This window comes from Columba livia, chromosome 10 (genome assembly GCF_036013475.1).
Source record: "Columba livia isolate bColLiv1 breed racing homer chromosome 10, bColLiv1.pat.W.v2, whole genome shotgun sequence".
NCBI classification, from domain to species: domain Eukaryota; kingdom Metazoa; phylum Chordata; class Aves; order Columbiformes; family Columbidae; genus Columba; species Columba livia.
This window is the reverse complement of record NC_088611.1, coordinates 13105778-13132500: the sequence shown is the minus strand read 5'-3', so window position 1 is coordinate 13132500 and position 26723 is coordinate 13105778. Positions and strand designations below refer to the sequence as shown.

Sequence of the window (26723 nt, the reverse complement as noted above, 5' to 3'; positions counted from 1 at the left end):
CTGCGGGACCTGGCCATGGCGGGGGGGCGGGAGCCAGGGGGTGTAAAACCAACCGCAACGTCGTTATTTGAGCCGCGACTCTAAAGATTCGGAAAATAAAATGCTGGGTGACGTGGCCGAGCGCCCAGGCGGGTCCCGCCGTGAGCGGGATGGGTGCTGGGTGCTGGTGCAGCCCCTCGGCCGGGCAGCCCCTCACACCACAGCGCTCCAGAGCTGGAGACTTAGCTGGGCCGGGCCGCGATTTACAAATCTAGAAGACCTAGGAAGACTAGCCCTATTCGATTAAAAAAAGTCTCTGTTGTTCTAACTGCAGATGATTTCACTGCAGAACATTTTGACATGCAAATGATAGCAATTAATGCCTTCGAAACAATTTATGATTTCCGGCCTACTTCAACATGTATTAGCATATACCTGGTTTCTTTAATATACACTTTGTTTTTCCAAAACCACAAACATAGTTGCTGGAATTTCATGTGGAAGTGCTTAAGGGGTTGAAAGTTAACACCTTTGTGAGCCGAGCAGTCTCACAGTTGCTGCTAAACAAAAGCCTCTTTGTAGAAGCTTTCTTGAAATGTTTTCTTAACATGTTCCAAGTAGTTTTAGGCAGGCAACTAAAGTAAACAAGATGTTACCATGATAAAAACACTTGTGAAAACATTACAGAGAGCACTTAGTAGTTTCTTTCACATAAACTCCCCTTCCTTTCATCAAAGTTAAATTCACACGAAGCAGATTACTAGCATCGTTGCAATACAAGACTGCAAGATCTCCAAAGGTTTGTGTCCCTTCTTTAAGGAACATATTTGATTTAAAAATAGTACGGCCATGGTTAAGTAATAAATCTAAATAAAAATCAAATTTTAAAAGAAGAAAGGGGGGGGGCGTGGTGTGGATAAAACTATGCTAAATCTTCTCCATTTTTTGCACTGGATGCCTCAATACCTTGCTGAATAAACCACCCCGCCTCCAGGAGGGATTTCCTGAACAACTTGCTCTATAGAGGTATATATTTCTATCTGCAGCGGTCTCTAAACACATGCAAATGACATCAAGGATATAGTCAATTTTGAAGGAAAGCCGTTCTGCGCTACTAATTGCTCCTTTGGCTGCCGCCTGCTAGACGGGCCCTGGTTAACACATGAGACACGTGTGCACCTCCAGCCCTCACCTGGCTGCCACAGCGCGGGGACACTGCACTGGGGTTTAGTTTTAGGCTCAGGGTGTATTCTGGAGCACACAGGGTGCTTCTGTTTCATTAGGCTTGGCAGCAGCCCCTGCTGCTATCAGTTAGCTCTAACTGATACTGCATCACATGATAACCAATGGCTGATGGATTAAAAAAAAACACACCTCCACCAACAACAAAAACCACCCCAAACAAACAAACAAAAAAACACAACCAAAGACCCCAAACCAACACAACAAAAAAAACCCCACAAAACCAAGCAAAGCCCACGGCAAAACACTAAAACTGCAACTTATTTCGAAAAGAAATAGGGAAATAAATGCGTACAATAGCTCGTATATCTGCTGGTTCTGATAAGCATCCTCCTGTTGGCTGTGAGTGAAAGACAACTAGGATCGTTATTTGTACAGTATTTATCTTTGAAATCAAGGGCCCTGTGGTGTACCTCACCTTGGGAACAAACACTACAGAACGATCACAGAACAGTGTCAAATCTCTGGTTTTGATTTACCAACAGTTATGATATTTCTTCCTCAGGAGGAAAAGAAATGAACCATGTTTTAGACCTGCGAGTCCTTTTTTCTCCCTGAACTGCAGAATCATTTTATTGGAATACAGGGCTTTCATTCCACATGTAACTTCTCCTTGCTTTTTCTAACAGGCCTTTTTACGAAGGTAAGTGAAATTAAGCAATACTCAATTGATACACAGCCTGTATTTCACTTGGTAAACAAGAGCTTTTCTCTTGTGGGGACTGTCGAAAGAGCTTCATGGATTATACAAGTACCAGAAAGAAACTTCAAGCATCTACCCGTTATCTTTTCATTGAGTAATGAATTCTGATGAATGGCAATATAATTTAAGGACAGATGCTCCACAGGAGACTTGGAAGGATACGGTATCATTTTATGAAGCAACGCTCACTTCCTAACAGTGTCAGTGCACTGCTCAGGGACATTCATTTCTGCATTAGTTCTGGGTTAAATATCACTCCAAACAATAAGACTCTGTCTGGACGCTGCAGAATTTGGATAATGAGAAAATTTACAGGAGCTGATGGGTTTAAGAAATTCACACAAAATATTACTGTTGAAAGGTTTCAATGGGGAAAAAAAAAAAAAAAAAAAAAAAAGATGATAAGTGAGTGATAAAAAGAACCAGAATTGTTGGTGCTGGGAGTAGACGGAGCCGCTTCGGGTCCAGCCCCGGCTGGTAGCAGTTCTCCAGTTATTCCTAGCTACTGACTGCCCCAAGTATCTCCTCCAGGTGAACTTGGTCTGCTTACTGAAACATCTCCAAAATACCACAGAAAAATCAACCTTGCCTTTACCCAGGCTGTGTGACTTAAGGGCTGTATTTTCTACGCACAGGAAATCTCCTTGAAACCAAGAGATCTAATCTGGAACAGGGGTCTAGCAGAAAAAGCAAAGGTGGCATAATCTGACTTGATGTGACTACACACATTACCCTGATATCTAAGGCTACCACAGCACCTTTCCTTTGTGTTAAGTGCAGTAAAAATTAGAATTGTTTTAAAGGTCTAAATGCTATAGTATGACATATGAATATGAATGAGCTGGCAAGTATGGCAAGATTAGCATTTATTTCACTTAAGTGAACAACAGGATGAATTAAAAGAAATGAGGCCACCCTTCATGGAAATTTATGACTAGCACCTTCTCATTTTGTAATCCTCTTGTAATGAGAACCTTCTCATGACTCTACTATTCCTCACTTTTAGTGTATGTTTATATGAGGCCCAGCACTGCTCCTACTGAATTCAGGAGGGTTTTGCCAGTGGATGCAGAACTGGCCCATTCTGTTCCTAGAGCAAAAAACTCTCTCTACCATCTAACATCATTCAACAAACACCCTCTGCTTGCTGTCACTCTTCCCTCCCTCACATAAAAATCCAGGGAACTGCCCCAGAAATAACAGATACAGCTGAATGTTTTGGGATTAATTCTACTTATCCATCCTGAAGAGTCCCATGTAGTTATGTGAACTAACTTCAGGAGATCATCACTGTAAATGGGGGCAGAATTTCTCCCTTTGTGCATTTAAATCGTAACTGCTGGGACAGTTGGTCTTTTGTGACCTTGTGACCGAAAAGCTGTAGTACTTGAGAAAATAGCAGCGCCCAAACCTTCAGGAACCTGGGTGAACCCAAAGCATATGTGCACCTGGTGATCTACCCAGACAGAAATCTCTTCTGTGATGGGAACACTTTTTGTTCCAGCCTGGAGGGGTGAGGCTGATGGTTCAGCCATAGAACAGCCATGTGTAAGTTATTAGAGCTCTGCTGGTCCTTCCCTGCTTCGGGATGCAGGCATTACCACACACTAGTCCATAACACACTGTTTAAGCAACGTGTAAAACTGTGTTCTTTGGCAGCAAGGAAAGGTCTGCAGCAAACTGCAGGGGCCCAATTAATATAATTATAGTTTATTTTTAGTAGTGTAGACTTTGTTCATTAGTTACTTATTTGACATAAATTAAATTTCACGTGATGTTCTGCAATTCTCTGTTCAATTATGGAGTTAATTCAAGACTAAATTTCTAAATTAAAGTGAAATCAAGGTTAAATCAAGGTTGTATTGTTTACACTATCAACACTACAACTTAAAAATTATTTAAATAAATTTTTTTTAAAAAGGCTGCAGAACTGCAAACACTCTATTTTATAGCAATACACTGAGCAAGACCATACATTCCCCATGGGGCTAATTTACTATCCCCTGTTAAAACGTTCTTGAGCCTGATCCAAAAGCCACTGAAGTGAAAGGGAGCTCTCTGTTGACTTCAATGGGCTTTGCATCAGGCCCACGGTGAGTGACAGCACACAGAATTTCAGGGCATGCTTTCTGTACAATGCGACTGCCAAAAAAACCATCCTTACTTTAGAAACGACTGGAAGTCTTCACATACTGCTTCACAGCCTGGCCACTTGCATACACCATGTCCATAGAGCGGATGGCTGTGTGAGTGCTCCTCGTGGGATAGACTGGAGGAGAGAAAGAGAAAAGAGAAAAAGAGGTGTAAGTGACAGCACTGTGATAATTAATCTTCACAAAGACTCTCTAAGAGTAGCAAACAACACATCCTGAAACATCCCTAACATCTCATGGTACCCACCTGACTCTGCCCATCGTTTCTCAAAACAGAATTAAATACCATGTGCAGTGCAAAACATGTGTCATTCTTACTTAGCTATCCTCCTACATTTCATTCATTAATTAAAAGCTTTGTAAAGAATTTAAATTAACATGGACGGGGGAGAAATCATTTGACAGACCTGCTTAATATCTTGCTTGATATTTTGCTGAGAAATTTATGAACACTGCATATTTACGACTCGACTTCATCAGGAAGAAAAGTAATCTCCATACAATAGTGTATCCTTATAACACAGTACAACTGGACCTGAGGCTTTCCTTGTCGCTACAGAAAGACAAAAAGCACCAAGTTTGCAGCCTTGGTTTTCCCATCACGTTATTTATTTACTGGGCTGTGTGGTTGGTTTTTTCCCCTCTTACAGGTTGTTTCTTCGCCCTCCTAAGTCCCAGTAAAGAAGATTCAAGATGCACTTTCAAATGCAAAATTTATCATAGAAAAGGAACCATGTAACCAAAGGATTCCTCAGTACAAGGGGTTAGTGGGGGCTATTAACCTTGCTAAGATTTGTCAGAACGTCACAGACCTTCGTAACTACTGAAACCAGGGTTAAAGAAAAAAATTCATCTGAGCACGAAAGGGTTAATCCTTCAGCGGGATTCCAATCAATACGTAATGATTTGGCTGCACTGATCCAAGTCATGAGACGCTTTGATCCAGGCCATGTGGTGCTCAGGGAAATGTATCTGTTGCACTAACTGATGAACCATATTCTAAAACATCTTCTTTATTCAACTTCTGCATGGAAACTTCCTAAGTAAAGGAATTATTTTTGCAACAATTTCCATAAGGTTAGATGACTTTAAAAATGAAATGTCAAAATAGTACTGAAATCTCTATTTTATGCTCACACACATATCTATTTTTCTTAGCAAACCTTTTTGCTACAGTATGCCTGGGCTGTATTATGTATGCTTCAAACATACACAAAGGATATGAACACATACCAGCATCTAGGTGTGTCTTTTATGATTTATTTTATCCTGGATTGCAGGTAATATTATGGATAAATGCCTACTTTTTGCCATTTTACTTTTATACACACAGGGCAATGCTGTTTATTCTTGTGCTACAGTATTATCTGCCTGCATACTACAACAAAATTGTGTTCTTGTATTAGTTCTGGTGCGTTGGATACCAAGATCACTGTAGAACATACCACCGAGATGTTATCCCAATGCAAAGAAGTTGCAAGAGAAATTCCCACCCAGATTCTGCCACTTTTGGCTTCAGGCCCAATGAGAACCTGAAGATCATTGAAGGTGGTTTTAAAAATTATTTTTAGTTAAAAAAAAAAAAATCAAAAAAAAGGTACAGATCTGACTGGAAAAGGTATTACAAGTTGTACATTTACCCAATTCATTATTTCATTAAAATCTTATTTTTGGCCACTTAAAAATAGTTCTTCAAACATAATTATATATATATGTGCAAGGTTATTTCCTAAAAAACCAACTGTAGGTGAAGAGACCTACAAAGGCTTTTTCTATAAAGGAATATTTAACTGTTTTAACTTAATCTTTTTTTTTTGACATGTGCTCTATCAGTTAAGTTTTTAAAGGAACAAAGGAACCAATGCATTCATTGCAAGGAAATTACACAAATGCTGCAGCACACATTTCCTCAGCTGTGAAAGAGGGAGGATGGCTGAAGGAACACCAGAACACCCCGGCCAGACAGGCATATGGTCAAACACCCTCCATACACATCAGGAAAGAATAATTCAGAAAATAATGGGTTTTATCATCCGCTTCCATACCCAAATACAGCAAAGCGTGAGAAAGTGGGCTTCCATGTTAGCACTCCATTAAAGTCCATGAAGACTACACATGAGAGTTATGATTTCAGTGTGTTGGGCAGAACTCCCCCCCAAAAAATTCAGTGTATTAATTTACACGGAGCGCGTTACCCATCCACCAGGATGACTGCAGAAACACCGCAGGACGCCAAGTAAGGAGTCAGTGCCCCGTGGGTTTTAAGCACTGTAAATCTCATTATAATATCAACAGGAGTCACATGGCTTAAACCCCCAGCAGGGTTTTTTAAAGTTTCCCTGTGAGAGCCTAAAGGCCACGGCCAAGTCAACGGAAAGAGCCCTACCGCGATTTGTATTTATTTTTTAAATCCAAGTGCAAATCTCTTTTCTTTCCAGGGAACTTGCACAAGACAAGACAAACTATGTAGGACATGATACCCTGGTATTGTGTCCAAAGAAAATGATGGAGTGACCAAGCGAGTATCAAACTGTAGACGATGCTCAGGGTGTCAAAGGCTAGTGCTGTCAATAACCAGAAAGATTGGCGTTGACTGTAAACGGGAACTTAAAAGGTCATTTTCTTAACACGAAGCTAAGCGTAACATACTTAACACCTACGTATAGCTTCCACTGCCATTCAACAAAGCAGAGCAACTACTTCAACTTCCCAAAAATAGACCTTTGAAAAGAAAAAGAACTCCTCAGCATTGAAAGCCGAATGCGGGCACCGTCCGCAGGCAGCGAGCCTTGCGACCCCCGTCCCGCTCGGGGGTTTCAGTGGAGCCTTGCGGTGACCTTTATGTGTCAGTATCAGGTTACTGCTATTTTATCCATCCCGCTTTTAAAGATGTTACAGATCGCCACTTGTTCCCTGATACAGCCTTAAGAAGCACCTCAAAACTAAACAGAGCGGGTTTACAGAACAGCGGATGTCACGCACAAAGGATACAGCCGGTGGAAATGAACAGGGAACTGTTCAACTCCTCCAAGTACTCACTTTATTTGAGCAAATAGAGGTGGAAAATGAAGATTTTAATCCAACACATAAACAGCTTTGTGGGCACAATGCAAACCTATAATCTTAAATTGTTCCATTTTATTTTGTCTGCACGCAAGCACAGTGTCTGTAAGCTAGATGCATCCTTGGTCTCACTGCCTGAGACAGACTTCCAGAAGATCTGAGCATTGGCAAGCAGAAGCAGGTTTTAGGTCTGTTTGATTTCTAATGACACATTAGAGTAGGTGTTTGTTTCTGTCACCCTCCCCTTCCCAGGAACGCATATTCATGGTCGGGTACTGGTGATGCAACACTAGTTAGTGGAAGTGATTTTATAACAAGACATAATTTTCGAAGAACTGAAGGAATAAATTACAGAAAAATCAAGATTATGTGTTATTTTTTTTTTTCTCTTCCTAAGGTATTTGCATGCAAAATACTTAACACAATAGAATTATTTCCAAATAATGCAATAGCACAGCATTATTACACTGAAGTACAGCAAATAACCCTCTGGCAAGCAGAATGTCTTGCGTAAGTCAGCTTATTCATGACATACGACAGAGTAAAGAAATCCATGTGGGGAGCTGAAAACTGCGTAAGTGTCCACTTATTTTCTGCTGCCTCCAGCCTGGTTTCCAGTAAGGAGGGGAGGGGAGAAGGGCCGGGCACTTCCACGGCTCTCTGTGCTTTCTGGATAGAGGAGTTTTTACCTCCACCTTCTTCAGCCTCTGATGCTTCATAACCCCAGGGATCTCCAGTGGGTCTGGAAGGAACTTCACCACCTACTGTGACAGGGATTGCTGTCACAACTGGCACTTGCGGAGCCCCACTCACCCACCCCTCTTCAGCCATTTCACCTTCAGAGTGTTATCTACTGTGCTACAGCATCACCAGAGACTCTGCACAAACTCATGGGAGAGAGAGCAACCACAGAAAGCTGAGCCCGCATGGACAAACAAAATGTCAGTGACACTGGACATCAGGGAAAGGACTGACCAAAGCAGTACCATGAAAGCTACCTGTGTCATATGGTTTAATTTGACCCAGACTTACTAACTGTGTGAAACTAGGTACTGCGCTTGTACGCACTGGCGAAAAAGTCACGGCTGGATGTAAAAACTAGCTAAGCAGAAGCCTCAGTAATAGTACTTCTGCCACATAGTGGCCCGCATTTTAAATATTCATGATGCTGACATACTTCATACTCCACACTCTCTCTTCCAGATCTCCTTGGGCCAACGATCTTTGCCAAAACACGGGGGGGAAGCCGGTGATATAGAGAAGCATCTTTGATTTTCTATTACAGTTTTGAAGCATCTGCTCACGTTCTAACGGTGCGGAGAACATGCCTGAGCCACCTGCACATGGAAAAAATCAATACCACGTCTCCTGCTTTCCTCTTGGAAGGGGTTTGAGCAGAGCACCCACAGAAACTGCAGAATTGCCTTTAAAATATATATATACATATATTTCTCAGAGGTAACAGGAAGTGACCTCATCTTTGCAAGCTGCCATGAAGCCCATGTCAGCGTACAGTCCAGGCAGGAGCACAGGGCTTGGTCTCATACAACATTTTGCCCAGTCTGATGTGGATGGCACAGTTGTTGAGGCAAAATGCCATGATTTTGGTCATGTACAGGAGGAAGAGAGACACAACTGGAAATCAGCAGGGGCCTCCCATATTTGTGACTGCCCAGTGAGCTCTAAAGCTCATTGAAAGGCACCGATAGAATAAAGCTGGTGAAAATGTCACAATTCTCTGAGTCAGAAACACTTGCTGTATTTGATGTAAAATCAAAACAGAAGCAATGATGATTAAATCCTTGTACCAACCGTACTTGAATGCAAGTTCCTGCCTTCATGACAAGATCAATTGAATAAAGATGTGTTTTGCAGTGAAGCTGCACTGGTGCAAATCGCTCTGCATTATTACTCAGGTGGCTTAGCATCCCTTTCCTCTCTGAACAGCGAATTTAAAAACATACCCAAAATAATTAAAAATTATAATCATACTAAACAAACAAACAAACAAACAACAAGGAACCTATTAAGCCATATACTATAATGAACTACTTCTAGATATTCATGCTCCTCTCCAAGCCTCACTAACCGCCCTGAAAGCAAGTATTTGATCTCAACGGAGAATTATTTGAGCAAGGTAAATGCCTCCCCACCACTGGATAAAGCTCAGCAGAGGGTCGTGGGCCTTCGGGAGAGGTGGCAATTGATGCGTATGGCCACTGGCAGCTCTTCCCAAAGTCAGCTTGAATATTTTTGGATCCTTTTTTTTTTAAAAGGTGTGTTTCTCCCCTTCCTCATTACTTTCGTCTACATCCAGACCTACAACTAGAAGAAGCTCATGTTTTACATCAAACCCTACTGGAAGTAACAGTAGTGGTATATTACATTTTAAATGACTACACCAATTTAAGACAAATCAGGTTAAAACTGCAGCCTAAAGGCTGAAATACTGTCTTCTAATCGGTGTGCACTAACTTGCATCCTCACGTAGAAAAAAAACCACAGAGCCATAGCACTGCTGCTGTAACACAAGGCCAGTAACGCACCCCGAATCACTGCCCCCTGTCCTCAGCCTCTCGGGGCACTATGCTCTCAATTCTTGTCGCATGGAAAGCGCTGGGGCATTTGCAGCAAGATTAAGACAAAAATCGGGCTAATATTCCCCTTCTCCTCTACTCCCATCCCCACTGTAGAGTATTACCAGATTGGATAATTACACACACCATCTTCTGGTTTTGATCTGCGAACTGATGGTTTGGATGATTAATCAACATTCTGACCCTCCAGCACTCTAGAAATATTATGCATGTCTTCAGCCCTGCCAAGCGCTGCCCCGGGGCCCGCACGGCCGCTGCCCCACGTGCTTTCCTTGGGGGAACTGAACGTATTTCTAGAATATTTGAAAGAAATGCCCAGCACAAAAACCACAGTATTGAATCCATCACTTATCTCGGGTGGAAGTTCCATCCCTGCACCTGAATTAACGAGTTTCTCTACTATTTTAAACTCATATTTTTTTATTTCAACCTTGTGCCTGGGTACTGCAGTGAAAAGTACATCAAATATACCCAGACGCACACGATTTGAAACGCTGGATTTTAAATTCCAGCACTGCTAACTAATGAGAACAATTTTTTTCCCCTCTTCTTCTTTGTAGCATCACTTCATGTACTTACATACCATAATCACATCCTCCTAGAGCCTCTATTTTTCCAGGGTGTAGATCTTTAATTCCCTTTAATCTGTCTTCATAGCCTATTCCCTCCAACTCCTTTATCATCCTAGCTGCTCTCCTCTGTATTTGCTCCAGCTCCTCTTTATCCTTTCTGCAAGAGAGTGGCCAATTGTACATCGCACTCTCAATGCGGTTTAACTGGTTCTGCATGAAGCAGAACAGGAAAAAAGGACTCGGATGCAATACGCATGTTTATGTCTCCCGTGACTGCATTTACCTTTTTAACCAAGACATGGCACAGAGTGTCCCACCTTAATTTCTCAACCCTGATTATGCCTCAGCCATTTCCCACACAGCCGATGCTGAGCAGCTGACGTGTCATGTCAAACCAGCAGTTCGGAATTTTTATTTCCTAGCTGGTCTACTTTCTACTTATCCCTGCTAAATCTCATTTTATTCCTCTCTGAACAGCCTCTTAATTTATTCAGATGAGAACGGATTGATTCAGTATCTTAGTTTAATTAGGGAAAAAAAACCCCAGAACGTGATGCTACCGATTTCTTGGGTTTGGGGTGTTGTTTTTTTGTGGGTTTTTTGTTGTTGTTTTCAGCATAGCAACCCCATCCCTCTTACACACCCAATTCGTATGGCAGAGGGAGGTGGCCATGGCAAGGCTTTGGCCACAATTCAGCAACGCTTTTAAGAACACGCACAAGTTTAAAAACACAGGATTAGACCTTGGAATTCACCAAGACTGAGGTGTAAAATTACAAACGTACATACATACTCTGTAAAAAGATCCTGTTTGCCAACCTTATTTTACTGTAATTTATATTCTGTTGTTACGTTTGAATTTATAGTAAAACAAAACAGTGAGAAACAAGATCTATTCTTGTTTAACAAAACTATATTCTGTTACATTTAGAGTGGAGGCAAGTCTTTCACCCTTATATAAACCAGCGATACGTCAACAGATATGAGTAACACAGATTATTCACGTCAGTGTTTTTCAGCCCTGTCCCACAGGCACAACAAAACCCGCGCAGAAGGTGACTGTCACATCGCATCGAGCCCTCGCCCCCCGCGCGCCCCTGCGGCAGCCAGGAAAATGCCCTTTGGGGAAGTGTCCATAAAAAAATAATTAAGATAAATAATGACTCCAAGGGAGAAATATAGTTAGAACATTGAATTCTCTCTGCCACATGCTTTCCCTCAGACGAATGCTATTTAAAAAAGCACTAAAATCGAGAGGACACAAGCCTACTTCCCCAGGGAAGCGTGCTGAATCATACAGGTAGTGTAAATATCATATGCTGCCGCAGGTGCTAGGCGGTCTATTTGTTTGTGTTTACCAAAAGGCATAACAAATAGTCACACTAAAACAGAACAACATTTGGCATTGGAATGATAGATACCAGAGCAGCCATAAATCATCTTCACTTGTTTATACCTGAACCTCTGTGCAACGCCAGCACTTCAGCCCCTCTTTTTCAGAGAGCATTTTGCTGGGATTTGCCCCGTTCAGGGGCAGCCGCCAGCTCCTGGCTGGGCAGCACGGGACAGAGGGGCTCAGCATCCTTCCCAAGCACAGCATGCCCAAGGAAAACCACGCACCATAGCAAAAAAAGAGCGAAAAAAAGAAATAAAAAAGAATTAAAAAAGTAAGAAACAGACTTGCGTGACATCTATGGCCAGCTACCATCGTTTACAGCTTTGCAACTCCTGAGTTAATTCACAGTATAAACAATGAGGAAAATGTTTCTTCCGAGCAAGACTTCCTGTAAACTGTTCATTAGAGCAGCGCAGGGCTGGTGCACCTGCTGATTAACCATGCGCTCCAAGAATAAACAACAACTGAAGCCAGCGAGATTGTTCTGGAATTTGCTCAGAGCTGATTTTTCTTCCCCCATGTTATAAATTGGATTCTACAATAAAACAAACAGCAGAACATAGGTTGCTGAGAGTTAAAAATCTACTTTTTACACTACATTGACCACAGCACCCACAGGCACAGCTACAATGTCTTTCTATGAATGGGACAGATTGCCATATGGATGCAGACACTGAACAAGCTGTACAACTCCTGGCGACAAGTGCCTAGGGGACTGTCCTATATTAGCACCACCTGTGCTGTGGAAATTGTGCTCTGTGTATGAAATGGTATTTAAGGGCCCATCATGATGTTATTTTTGAGTATACACAAAAAGGAAAATTACAGTTAAAAAGGAATTTGCTGGATAGCGGATCAGTTGCTCAGTTCCCGAGATCCTTTCCCAAAGGAATAGTTATCCACTTTATTCACGCAGCCCAAAATGACAAGCTGCAACACACATTAGCAGTTTCCCTGCCTGGGCTTATACCATCGTTTAAACGAGAAGAATACACTTTCTAACATACATATGTCTTTCCTGATCACACAGCCCTCCCACCTTAAAAACACCAGCTATATGGAAAAATACCCCATGGCATTACACAAATGTTGCTCCAGCAGCAAGCAATGCAACATAAATTCTCCTTGGGTTCTTCCCCCCACCCCCTCATGTGTGGCAGGTAAAGCCACAAATACTGATTACCAAATTTCAATGTGCATCTCAGTACTTTGAAAATATAACCCTGTCTGCCTGACAAAAATAGAGCTCCAGATTAGCACAAGATGTTGAGGGAAGGGGGAAGAAGGGAAAAGAGGTTTGAGCAGTACCTGGCTGCGCTACGAAAAGAGATTTCCCCCTCTCCAAACTGCAAGAAAAAAAAGGATGCCAAGAAAAAGAAAAGTAAAATAAATTGAATTAAAGAAAAACAGTTGTAAAGTGAATGTTACAACCTGGGAAAAATGATGTCATTTTATTGAGAAACTCGTTTTTTTCCATTAAACCATAGTGAAACGGATAAAGTTTATACAGCTTAATGGTGGAGTTTTACTTTAAATGCTACTCAATATCTTAGCAGTACGATATAACATGATCTAACAGCTGTCATACTAACTGCTCGATTTTTATTGAAGAGCAGAGAAAACAGTCACACAAAAATCACCTAACTTCTCCTCTACTTTTATGGCATTTTCAAGGGTGTTTCTTTTCCACTCTCGGGCTGAGATATGTATGATAAAAAATATAATACAGCTCTTCATTAGCTCCCTGCTCAGCTCTTCAGGATAGTCAGATCTCCTGAGTAAATGCTGAGGAAGGACAGCTTGCACACAGGAGGAAATAAAGAGAAACAGGAATCCACGGTGCAGTAAAACAAAACCAGGTCCCTTTTTAAGACTACTACATAAACACCTCTAATAAAAGAAGAGGACAAATTTTCATTGGACTTTAAGTATTTAGACAGGAATGCTTCACTAAAAGTTTAACTGCAAAGTGCACGCAATTAACAGAAAGCCATCAGCTATTTCTCTGGTATGTAAAAATAGCATTAAGCTCTATTAAATGCACGTGTAAGTATCTCAGTTGCAAGAAAAAGGAGGAGATATGCAAAGCACTCAGATATCAAACAATGATCTGTTGGCCAGATGGAGGAATAAAACAATACATATGCTAAAATTTGGAAAAGTTCTGCTAGACGTCTGCCAAGGCTCACCCAATCTATTTTAAGTGCTTTTTGATACATTAGCTTAGTGTTTGGAGTTGTACAACTGATGGTTATTACACAGGACCAGAAAGCAGCAAAGCGTTGGCGCGCAGGAGCTCCCGGCGCCGGGCTGCGTGGAACAGCCCTTACTCAGCAAAGGGCCACACCAAGGAACCACAGCCTGGTTAACACTGCATCTTTCATAGCGAAAAATCAAATAAAGTCAGCTAGAAACAATTTCCAAAGCTTAGCGAAACGATTCCTTGAAAAGCAAAATTTGATTGAAGAGCTCCTGGGCTGACGAAGGAGCAAGCGGCACTGTAAAACTAATTTAGCAGAGGGCTTCTCAAAAATGTGAGTGCGGCAGCTGACGGCAGGTATGGGCAATGCAAAGGACGCTACACACGCAAATCTGAAAAGCAGGAACAGTAAAAAGTGCCTGATAAGGCTTAAAACTGAAGATTAGCAGCTTCAGGTCTGAGTCACGGCTGATATTTTTTCAAAGCTGAATACACAGAGAAGTGACTCAGACGAGGAGAGCACATAGTAACCGGTGGTGATTTCTTTGTTGGAGGAGCGAGCGCCAAGGGATCAGGTAGCGGCACGCTTTGGGTTGTATCTGCACAGAATAAATGCAGACGGCAGGGCCAGCTCCCTGCTCCGGCTGTCACAGCGTCACCGTCACTGAACAACCCAACCGGCCTCACAGCCATCACACCCGTACTCGGTGCAACCAGAGGAAATACAGCAGTCATGTAGAGAGCAGGATGGTTTATCAGACATGCAGCTGGGCATCCAGGCTCGAGTCTCCAGCTCCAACCCAGCTCCGCAGTGAGGATGCTGCACGGAGGCACGTGAGCTGCTCAGACCATGGGTAACACCACCAGGGTCATGATGGGGTCTGTGTACGTGGAGCAGCTAAAGGCCCCAGGAACACCCATTTCTTAAGGGGGAAGGGATCTGAGGTAACCTAATCTAACGTAACTCTGCTGATGGTAAAGCATAACGAGCTAAAATCAACTGCACGGAGCAACTGAGAGGAGCCGACACGGATGAGCAGATTTGATGCTGGCACCAGTGCAGAACGAATGCCAGGGACTGCGCGGAGAGGCAGGCCAAGAGAGGATCAGGCCCTGGGAGCATATGGACTGCAGGCTGAACTGTTTCATCCCGAGCATTAATAATGGACCGAAATCTGTAGTTCTTAATTGTACTGAATCCTAATGCCCTCATCTAAGGGCCTTGGGATTTTGATGGAGGATCAGCTGGCATGGAAGATAACAACAGTAAAACACGATGCATTAAGCCTAACCAGATCAATGGGCTGCCTCGCCGCTCCTCTCGCTTCCCTTCAGAGCCTTCTCCAGACTCCTTCCTCCTGCGATGCTGGCAAGAAAAACTCATTTAAAAATCCCCTTGTTTATCCCATCTAGTTTTCCTATGAGATGGCTGCTTCCTTATGTAGAACAAGACTCAAGCACGGTTGGAAAGGGTATAAAGACAATAGGGGACAAACATGGGATTGCTGGCATGAGGAGAAAGGTCTCTCAGACATGCAGCTTTCACCTCCAGACCTTCACCTTACCCCTTACAAACAGATGCATTTTCTACATTAACAGGTCTGCACCTTCACTAACTCACTTGTTTACGAACAGCCTCCATCATCCTGTGGCTGCTGCAGTCAGCACAGAACGGGACCAGGGGACAGGACCACACGCAGGTACCACCCCACAGCACCCCAGACCTCCCAGCTCAAGCCCAAGCTGGAGCAACCTCTGCTCACCACAAAGCATCGATGACCTCTGCACCGTTCTGCTTTTCCAAACCTACTGACATCAGGAATATCCCCAAGCATGTAGGTTTTGGGATGCCCACTGCTCATCAGGTTATAAAGTTAGAAGTCACCTAAAGCATCCGGGCATCCACCCACTTCGTTTTGCTGTTTTTCTTAAGAAAATAATCAAGCTTCCCGCAAATAAGATGCAGTGGAACAAGATGGGAAAGGGGTTCTGTCCTTGACATTTGTAAGCACAGCAGATATACTTAACTGGCTCCCATTATTTATTTATTTACTTGTGTAGAGAAAACGCTTGTTAGTGAAGAAACTCAAATGCTGATAAGATGATGAGAGGTTTGCATGCTGGTTGATGGTCTCACTTTCGCTTATCCTGAGTGAATACAAGTATCTATAACTAAATATTTCCCTTAGGGTACTGATGACTGAGGTATGTTTATTGCATTGAGTGAATTTATATATATAATCAGCACAATAAACATTATTAAATTGTCTGAGTAAAATCAAAGCATGAAACACACAGTCAGTGCTGAATTCTAATGATGCTGAATGCCCATGATTGCATGGGGAAAGGATCTTAACAAGCCTTGATTTGAGCTTTGGCATCCGCCTCACAAATCACACGAAATGTTCTCTCTTTAATAGTGCTGAATATTGATAAATGTCTCTGCACGGCACAACAGGGAAGTTGGTCTCTATTGGCAATCTTTACCAAAGTGTGTTTTTTCCTTCTCTACACTCAAGGGTTTACCCTGAATGATTTAATTATAATTTTCCTTGTGTAAGACAAATTAAAGAGGAGAGTAGGAGTGTCATGCCAAAGCAGATTATTTATCTCCTTAACAGATTGCTGTGCACCAAACCCCAGAGCTGCTGCTGCTGCTACTTACAGAAACTGGGCGAAACGTGGGACAAAAGCATAGATGTAATATACATTTAAAGCCCAAATGAATGAAAGCATTAACCCATTATTTATAGCTAGAATTGTTTCATTCCTGTGAAAGCCATACGCACAGAGCACACAGAAACCAAGAGCAGCACCACGATGGTCCCTGGCCCTGCCCAAGAGTGGACAATGCCTCCTGCTTTCAAACATGTCTTTGCTTTTCAAACACCCCGGGGTGCCTCTGGCCACCTGCTTGCCATTTGCCTTTTTTTTTGTGCCATAAAGAAGAACTTTTGTTGTCACTCATCTCTAAGCGTGGCAGCCCTGCAGTGGCCGGTGCCACCAGTGCCACCAGAGCTGTGTCCCCGCAGCGTGCACAGACTAAAGCTTCGCTGTGCACAACCATGAGGCTGGGCTCGTGGCACAGTGACATGTGGGCATGCCGAGCAGCCAATGGCTATTTCTCCTGCTATTTTAAACCCCGTGTTTATAACCAAAACATGTCTTTACCCAAGACTGCTGCTTGCCCGATGGCTTTTACACAGGTGCCTCTGCTGCTGTGTCAGCCAAGTCCCTCCTGTCTCGTGGGTCTCAAGTAGCCCACAACCTGACCTGTGGGATCAGGAACCCCATAAAACACAACCTGAACGACCCCAGCGACATGTCCTAGGTATGACAGTGATGACAGTAACTCCCACGTAACCAAGTTGCCTCCTGCAACTTGCTTCAAAAGCCCAAGAGGAAGGGGGGAAACAGCTTTACAGCACACCCTAAAAGTTAATGTTACCTGTATATGATTATTTATTGCTGCTGGGCAGTTGTTATGATGTGACTGTGCTTAACCGTTAGGACACTTCCAGATTTTACTATGTGCTTTTTATTGTTGTTTAAATCTAAATAAATAGTCCTTGGTTGTAGCAGACAAAAGCTAACAGCCAGTTGCACAGAAGGTGCAGGAATGAGATGGTGGATTCCACAACCCATAAACTTGCCCTGGTCAGACCGAGCTGCAGGCCGGTGTGATGGGAGGTGGAAGGGCTGGGATCTGCCTTGTGAGCCCTTTTGACAACGCCGAGCCAAGCTTGGGCTCGAGCTCAGGATCACCTCCACTAGTCCCCTTGTATCTGCAAGCTCAGTTGTGCTGAACCAGCTGGGTACAAGAACATACACAGATTTCACTACAGGTCTAACAAACTCATGCTCCCGCCAGACCCATGATTTTTTTCTAGCCTTAAACTTTGCAATCAAAAAATTCCCAAAACCCTGCTCACGCCTGTCCTCTCTCTTGTAAGCACACTAACATTTCAGCTTCTATGAACTTTCAAATATACATCTGACAGCAAAGCACGGCTACTCTTCCCTCCCTGCTCACTCACCACCCTGAACGCCCTGCCTGTAGATAAACCCCCTTTCAGAAAGGAAACCAGTGCAACACAGCTCAACGAGAGGAGTTTCCGTGTCACATGAAATCCAGGCAGGCACCACGGTGCCTGATGAGACTGCAACAAAACCCTTAAGTGCATCAGTAGGCATTCTTCTGCCTGTAGTCTCTTGCTCTACTTATGGATAAAGATGTAATTTAATCACTGCAGCAAATGGATGGCGTAAACCCTCCATGTACCAAACAGAGGCAAGATAAAAGAAAGTCTATAGTTCTCTTATTTGTATTTCTAAATGTACCTATTTTTGTGTTTCGATACTGTAGAGAACTCTAAATAGATATGTAGGAAAAGCGTAACGGCAAGCTTGAACAATACAGCTATCGGTTCAACCTGTGAGGCCCTTAAGTCTTCTGAACTAAGACAATCTCAAACAATAACCATAGCAAGCTTATGCCGTCCTAATTAATTTTGAACTTTACTAATAAAAACACATGCATTGCCTTGTTTGTAGATCCCCACTACCTCCAGGCCACAATTACAGGACTCAGACACATGGATTTCTAGTTCTGCTTGGCAGTATACACAGAGAAAATCCTTACTTCAGAACAGATTCCTGTATTTCCGCTGCATTTCAAACTAAACAGCAATGGCATACAGTTTCCTCGGTTAGCCTGCCATTAGCAGACAGCACAAGCCTCTATTTGGTGAAAGAAGATTCATTTCACTGAATGGGTTTTTATTTTATATACTCAGCAAGAAAAACACAGATAAAAAATTTATTGAACAACTTGTTCAGCTCTATATGCAGCAAAAAGGGAATGTAATTGTTTAATAAACATAAAATTGTTTTTAGTATCCCATGTAAGTCTTTATGAAAACCACATCCTTGACACTTACGTACATTATAAATGTATGTGCTGATATTCACTCACATGTCCTTGCAACGGATATAAAATAACGCCTTACACACACAGCAGTTCTTTCAACAGTGGGTGTGCTCTCCTTTAAAATCTATCTATTCCCAACAGCTCTATTTTCTTAATATTAGAAAGACATAAGAGGTATTTATATAGCTTCCTTATCAATCTACTTTCAGACCACCAGACATATAAACTCTATGGCTTAAAAATTCCATTATCCTCTTTCTAATGAATGAAAGGAGGACGGAAAGACAAAGCCATCAGTTTCCATAAAATCCAGCTTTCGCTAGCGTCTGCTGTAACATTTCTAGATGGGCAAAGGGACTCTCCTGAATGCAAAGAAGCAAAGCAGCGCTGCCCTCCCCGGTGGGCCCGGGCTGCTCGCTCGCTCCTGGAGACCCTAATCCTCCTCCTCCTCCTCTTCTTCCTCCTCCGAGGATGCAGCAGGCACCGGCACCCACGGCCCGAGCTCCTGGGACCGTCTATCTCACCGTAAGCAAAAGTTATGTTGTTAGACACGCCTCAGTGAAATCTGGGGGTGTAAAGAAACAAACCTGCAATAAAGCATCCTGTGGAATAAAGCAGAGCCTGCGCTGAGAAGCACATCAACAGACAACCCCTGATTTAAGCCATTTCTTTTTAACAATGCAAGCCTAGTAAGTATAAATTAACTCACATATTTAAAAGCCAAACAACACCAGTTAGCTAATTTTATCAGCGCTTAAAAAAAAAAATCACTTTGTTTTAGAGAAACCTGGTGAACTCAAGCCTATTCTGTCTTGTGAAAGCAGGTAAATACAGATTAAAAATAAAAAAGGCAAATGTGTTAGATGAGATGGGGCAATGAAATTTGACAGAAAACAGGGGTAGTAAAACAGCCTGTACTGACCAACAGATTTTTTTCTTTACCTCCAGCCTGCAAAGCCAAAGCACATCCAGAGTAACACCACCCGGGATGCAGAACTCAAAAAATCCCCAGCTTATGCTTTCCACAGTTCCCCCAATACACTTATCCAATGCACTTCTAATTAGCTAATTGTGCCCACATTGATCCAATTAACAAGCCATAAAGATCTGAACAAAAGGAGCATATTCTGCCCAGTGGTGACTCTATTCAACCACATCAAAATCAGACAGAGCAAGACGTGGAGGACAAAACCGAGGCCAAGGCTGTTGGCCACCGCTCCCAATGATTCCACCATCGCTTCGGCACGTTGTTCGGAGATGCTCAGGGGTGGAAACCCCACCGGCACCTACCTGTCCCGTTTAGGAGTGTGGACCGATAGCTGTCCGTTAGTTGAGGCGTGCGGGTTGATGATTAAGGAGGTCTTAGATGGCGCGGAGGAGGAGACGCAGGTGGTGGACAGGTCCAGGCTGCTGTGGTTGTTGCTGGCTGCCTCCTCCGCCGTGTGCGAGCCTGTCACTTCCTTCCAGAGCTGCTGCAGTTCTGTTGGAATCATGCCTGAAACAAACAAATTGGATAATTAAATCAATTAACAGCTAATTCGGCCGTCTTCAAACAGTAATTAAATCAAAGAGTCAGTAAACAAAGCCTAGTGTTAGTTCTCTGTATGTGTGTGTTTTTGCGCGTGTATTTTTTTTATTAATAACTGAAGGCTAATACCGAACACTGCAGGTCTCTGCTAAATGTTCTGGTGCAACATCTGCAATACCTATGTAATGCAAAATACAAGGTGTGGGGCAGGGGGTCCACACAACACACCTCCCCACCCCAAACTCCATGTTAATTATTTTTTGTAATTAGAATTACAGAGGGCCCATTTCCAGAGTCCCCACTCAGGCAGAAATCACCCCAAGGCTGACAGCAAAGGTGCCCACGGGCTCCTCTGCAGTCAGCTGGAGAAATTCTATTTTTCTTCAAAAAATATACTATTTCTTTTATCTTTTTTCAAGGAAAGTGAATACTTTCTAACTTGTTTTTGAAAGAAAGGAAGGTCTTAGGAATAAAAAAATACTCAGCTTTATTATTATGACAACACGAACCACAATATGACTAATTTTGTGCTTAAGTTTTAAATGATGACAAATAGCTTTGTTATTAAATACAGTTTTTATTAATCACTTTTAGACATAAATTATGAATTCATATTGTCTTCCTGAAATGATTTTCAAATTTTAACAGTCAAATTGATTATACTATGATTATTTAATTAACACACCTATCTTTCTCATTAATTTTGGTTTCTCGAACTGCTCACTTAATTGATGGATGTGTCTACTGGAAAACTGTGTAACTTTCTATACAAGTAACACTATTATTACTGTCATTTCTTAGATCGATGCTAATGAGCCATTCGAAAGTAAAACGAAAACATAAAATAAGCTTCAAGAAATAATAATAATAAAATGTATGTATTTTCAGTTGTGCCAAAAAAGGACACCAAGCTCAGGACATCGCATGCAATAAATAAGGCAAGTGAAAACTTTGCAACGTCCCGTGGGCCGAAGCGGAGCCACACGTCAGCGTGACACGGGCTCACGCTGAGATCATGCTTTGGATACAGCTCATGTTTGTGACATGATCAAACAAGTCAAGCTTCTCTCACTGAAGACGATTTCAGTGCTCTTTCAGAGGAGGCCATGGGAAAAAATTAGCAGGAGAGACGCATCACTTAAATATTCGGGGGGGGGGGTGGGGAAATATATCATAAAAGCCAGTGTCTGTGTGTTTTTAAAGAGGTTTCTCATCACTGCGCTTCCAGACCATCGTTTGGATGGCTGTTCATTGTTTCAGTGTATTGTAGCGCTGGAGCTGTCCTAAGGAAACCTGCCATTTTCTGAGTGCACAGCAGCAGCTCTCACAGGCACGGATCTCACCAAACCTGAGGTACTGAAATAAAATAAAATAAAAAAAAGGCAGTATGCATTATATTCATTTGAAACACATAATAAAAAATGCCAAGGTCTAAATTTAATTTATTTTTGTCATTTAGAATACAATGGATAGATAATCATCTCAACGTGATCAGCCAAACATCTTTACTTTGCTAAACTGTTAAAGATTTTAATTATGCTAGCTTTGGAGAGCACTGGTCTAATGAGGCGATAGACTCCAGAGAATCTAAGTGGTTAAGAACTGTGAAATGAGTCTGATAGGATTTTTTTATATTCACCGTGGATCGTTTGCATATCAAAGAGGAGTAAATTATTGCACGACAGACCAATAACCTTCCCCGCCTTTCCGAGAGTAGCATTAACAAAAACAGTTGGTCTCTGGTAACGGTTCACTACAAAAAAATGCTAAAATCCTTAAGTATCTGCAATTAATATATATTATGAGAGAGGCTTCAATTTATACATTAAGTGATCAGATATTCCTAGGACGCATCCGCATCTCTAAAGCCACGCCATTTTCCTTTCATCAGACCCAAATGCCAATTATATTTTGACGGATTTTGTCCCAAATGAGCATTTAGTTATTAGACATATTCAATTATTACCTGTCCCCTGAAATTAAACCTCTGAGCAAATTAAACAAAGAAAAAGGTCAGTACACAAGCCTGCGTCCTGTTTTCCTGGATCGGGGCTATTATTTTCAAACACCTTGCAAAGTGACAGTGTGGGATGTATTTTTAGCGAACACGCTTGACAGGACTGTCTGCACACACACAATTACCTGTGAGCGGGGCTGACCCTTACACCACTGTTTACTCAATTGAAACAATAGTGAATAGACTTGTCTGTTGATGATAACATATTGATATGAGACCATATGAGCAGACACCTATTTTTATTTTCCAGAATAAGCAAATAAGGAAAGAATAACTGGCTTTTTGTTGTTGTTTTTTTTTTTTTACCCACCACCCCCATTTGGATTTCTGCAGGTTTTTAATTAGAACCAAGCTCGCCCCCCTCTCCTCCCCCTGTCCCCCTTTCTACTCTCCCCTTCCCTTCTCCTCCAGGTCACTTCTGGATCTACTAACACTTTATCCCAAGGAAAAGCTTGCAAGCGTCACAGCCCTTAAAATATACATACACATAATATTTACACCTTGCTGTAGATCCTCCAGAAGTCAAGGGGTTTGGTTTAACTTCCTTTATGAGTGTGACTCATATCAGCAACAACAACTATATCGTGTATTGAAAGAAAAAGAAAAAACACCCGGGGGAAAATAATACTGGAGATAATAAGGAGGATTTCGGCCTGGGTGACGTTAAAGAGTTAAATGTGATGTCATACACATCTGCACACAACCCATCACTTAAAAATGACCACATCCTTGACATCATTTGATTAATATGATTTAAAAAAAGTCTTGCTCCTCCTTCCCCAAATTTAGTTCTTTTAGAATAATTCTGGAGAGAATTCCTAACTAGCCCGTCAAACTGGGCAGCTGAAAGGTATGCTCGTTATTCATCTCGCAAAATGCTTAAATAAAATAATAGAACAAATGGTAAAAGCAAGATCCACGAACGCTCACAATAAATTATGTAATTTACCATTTAACAGTTTCATTTTAACAGCGAGAGCTAAATTTTAAGTCAGGTTCCCAGAACTGCGCTGCAATTACCAGAGATCGCTACTGCTGGTGCTGCAACTTTGTACCTACCAGTAACGGGATTTAGACCTGAAACTGCCAAATCTGCGGGAGCAATCGGGCACCCAGATGTCTCAGTCCTATTATTTTCACTCGCTGGTGATCTGAAGTGTGATTTGCAGTTTCATTTTGCAGATACTAAAGATCCAGCTCTCACAGCTCAGAACACTGCTGAAATGTGGTTTATTTTTAAATTGCTACTAGGTACAGATGTAAAATCTAGATTATAGATGTGTCTAAATACAAAGCAGAAAAGATTACACAAATATAACATTAAAGGATGTGCTGTTTTGTGTAAGACAATAGGTAAGCACTAAAAACTAAAATGAAACTGAAATACAGCTTTAAACAATGTATTAGTTCTGAAAACATAACAAAAAAAATCACTTATGAAGTGGCATTCTCTCCTTAGAAACATTTATTACTATTACAGATACTTAAGAATAAAAGCAAAATGCTTTTAACCAAATTCATAGCTACACTTACTAGAGGGATGTTATTTTTTAATACGCACATTTCCAGTATTTGTCTCAGTCTTGCAGACTGTTCTGAAAACAAAAGGGCATGATATATGTATTTTTTTTTTTAAATAAGAAGTGTACATTACCAATTATTTTAAACTATAGCCCTGGCTCTTCATTACATTTTTCAGGACAACTAGTCCCCTTCATTATGAAAGAAAATGTAGGCACAGGTTTAAAAAATGTATGTTGTGGGGACAGTTGACAGATTACTGCTCACGGAACTCAATTTCCCAACCCCAGGTATCACCGGCTCAAAGACAAACAGAGTTGCTCAACCTCTTTGTGTCCTTGTACCTTCATACCCAGGTGACCATGTTCAAGCAAGCAGAAAGTTGATTTAAACCTCATAATGACATCAGTTTTAAGCCATCGTCTCTCTGATAAAAAGAAATAAAATATCGTGCTGTACTGCAACCTGCCTGAATTCTCAAGTTTCTCTTTCCTCCCGGCTCCAGCCGCCCCCAACGCTCGCAGCTCATTTCCCTGCAAGAACCAGCACTTTCTGCTCATGTTTATGTTGTCTTCGGTGTGCAAGTCAGCACCCCTTAGGTTCTAAATATGCTTCTTTGCGAGGACTAATAGTTACACTACCCTGCTAACCATATCAATCAATGCCATGACGGCTGAATTACCTACTGGTGTCTCCGATGTGTTACCGCACAGATTACACTTCATGCATCACCACATTCATTTCTTTCACATTACACATGAGCGTGTCTTGTCACTGCCCAATTGCCCTCCTTTGGACAGCTTAACTGATGTACTATACAATGAACCTTACCGAGCCAACTTAATAGTATAGGAGCTGTGGGAAAAATTAGAAAGGTTGAAGCTTCAGTCTGGTGGGTGTGTGGGAACAGCCTGGGATGCTTCCAACAATAAATCTGAAGCTTAATTAACGTACGTGACAACGTTTTTCAAGTATGAATGGCATTTTGTCTACATGCCCTTCATTCTGGACTCGTTTCACGCCTTTTCCCCATCACACCGAGCACTGAGGGCGACCCACCAGCCACCACCCCAGGCCCGACCCTGCAGCTCCCAGCCAGGCCCCACCTTGCCGCTCATCAGCCCCCGACTCACACACCAGACTAATCTAGACCAGGTGTCCAGCTTTGAGATGCTGGAAAGCTAAACTGACTCTTGCGGAGAGAGGTGTCAGGTCTCCAAAAGCTTACCCTCTAAAGACAGGAGCTCACATACCTTTGTGAGCCTCACGAAAATAAGCCTAAATAAACCACACCAGCTGCAGAGCAAAGCAGACTCCGCTCCTCAGCCTTGTATCCGTTTATCCACATAAGTTAATATTCACCAGACACCTCGCTCTCCTTTTTGCAGCTATGTACACACAAAAAGGGAGGGTGAAGAACACAAGCAATTTTGTCTCGTCCCCCACCATTTAACTGAATAGAGCTAAGTGTAAATTCATTATATGGTTTGGCAACTAGTAGCAGCCCTAAGGCTGCTTTGAAGAGCCCAAATCATTCAACCTAAGCTGACTCAAGTTGTTGAGGTGGATGTTTAAATTTATTACAGGGCAAGGGAAGGAAAAGGCATGATTATTCAGAAATACCAGCAGCATGGTTGAAAGATCTGATCTTCCCTCAGCCATGCCAACTTTGAACAGTCTGCCTCAATCACAGCAGCCAGAGCTCAGGAAAGTCTGTTAAAATGTCCCAAGGCTTGCAGACAAACCCAGTTTAAAAAAATACATAGAAATATTCAAACCAAGGCAGAAAAGAGAGAATAAAACCCTCATGCTATAATCCCTGTCAAAAGTATTGTGATTTGAAGTTATTGCTTTTGATGTATCAATATCTTAAAAAAAAACAGGGATTTCAGCAAAGCAGTAACTTCTTGCAGCGTGTAAGACTAAATAAAGATGTAGGAGGATCTAATTGTCAATAACACCATTAAAATTAAACGGAGTTAATCCCAATTTGCCTCAGTGTGGACGAAGTAATGAAGCTGTGATGTACACAGGCAGTGAAATGCAGGTCGTGTAAACAGGCATGGAGAGGAGATGCTGCCACCTCTCCCTCTCAGCTGCAGCAAAGGGCAATCAAATCTCTACAGTTTGGCAGTGTGCGGATCAGAACTCCTCTGCGCCTGGCTCCTCGCCGGGCTGGAACCAGAAAGGGCCCAAATAACACATTTAAAAAAGGAAAAGCTGCTCTCACACTACTCTCAGCCATGAACCCAGCACCAAGAATCGATTAAGATGCCTCCTGTGAAGGATTTCAAGCCCAGATTAGTACAACCAGCAGCTTTGAGGCCGCCAGACTGGCTATAGCTGCGCAAATTGAATCCCAACTCCAAATCACCTGCCTCCCGCTAGCCAGAGCGGTCCGCGATCTCAGCGTTGCCCTTCTCAAAAAATATCTTTATAATGCCCACCCCGCCTGTCAGGATTTTTCTTTGCTTATTGCTTTATGAGCCTTTGAGATCTCTCTCCCTCTCCCTGAGTGACAATTGTGTGTGTGTGTGCATGCACACCATCACTTTGCCAGACAGCCAGCAGCTCCCAAACCCCTCACCTACCTTGTGCAAGGGGTTGCAAAGGCAGAGTAGGCTGGCCAGGCTGGATCGTTAGCAGCCCCTGACGCTGCAAAGACAGGAGGTGCTGCTGTTGCAACTGCTGCATCTGTAAGAGTTGCTGCTGAAAGGCCAACTGCTGTGTAGCCACCTGCTGTTGCTGGGGCTGCAAAAGAAGAAAAAAATAAAAATACACGTTTGTCAATAGAGAGCAAAGCATTAACAGAGGATTTACAG

At 42.3% G+C, this 26723-nt stretch overlaps 1 protein-coding gene across 39 annotated transcripts in view; it reads right to left on the bottom strand.

The window, feature by feature from the left end:
- Positions 1 to 26723, bottom strand: part of FOXP1 (forkhead box P1) — a 383604-nt gene that overhangs the window by 42448 nt on the left and 314433 nt on the right. For all 39 annotated transcript variants that reach the window (XM_065075373.1, XM_065075386.1, XM_065075374.1 and 36 more), the window contains 3 exons: positions 26493 to 26652; positions 20126 to 20330; positions 4089 to 4193 (listed from right to left, as the gene is read on the bottom strand). In XM_065075373.1, coding sequence (XP_064931445.1) covers positions 4089 to 4193; positions 20126 to 20330; positions 26493 to 26652 — 470 coding nt within the window. The remainder of the gene's footprint in view (positions 1 to 4088; positions 4194 to 20125; positions 20331 to 26492; positions 26653 to 26723) is intronic.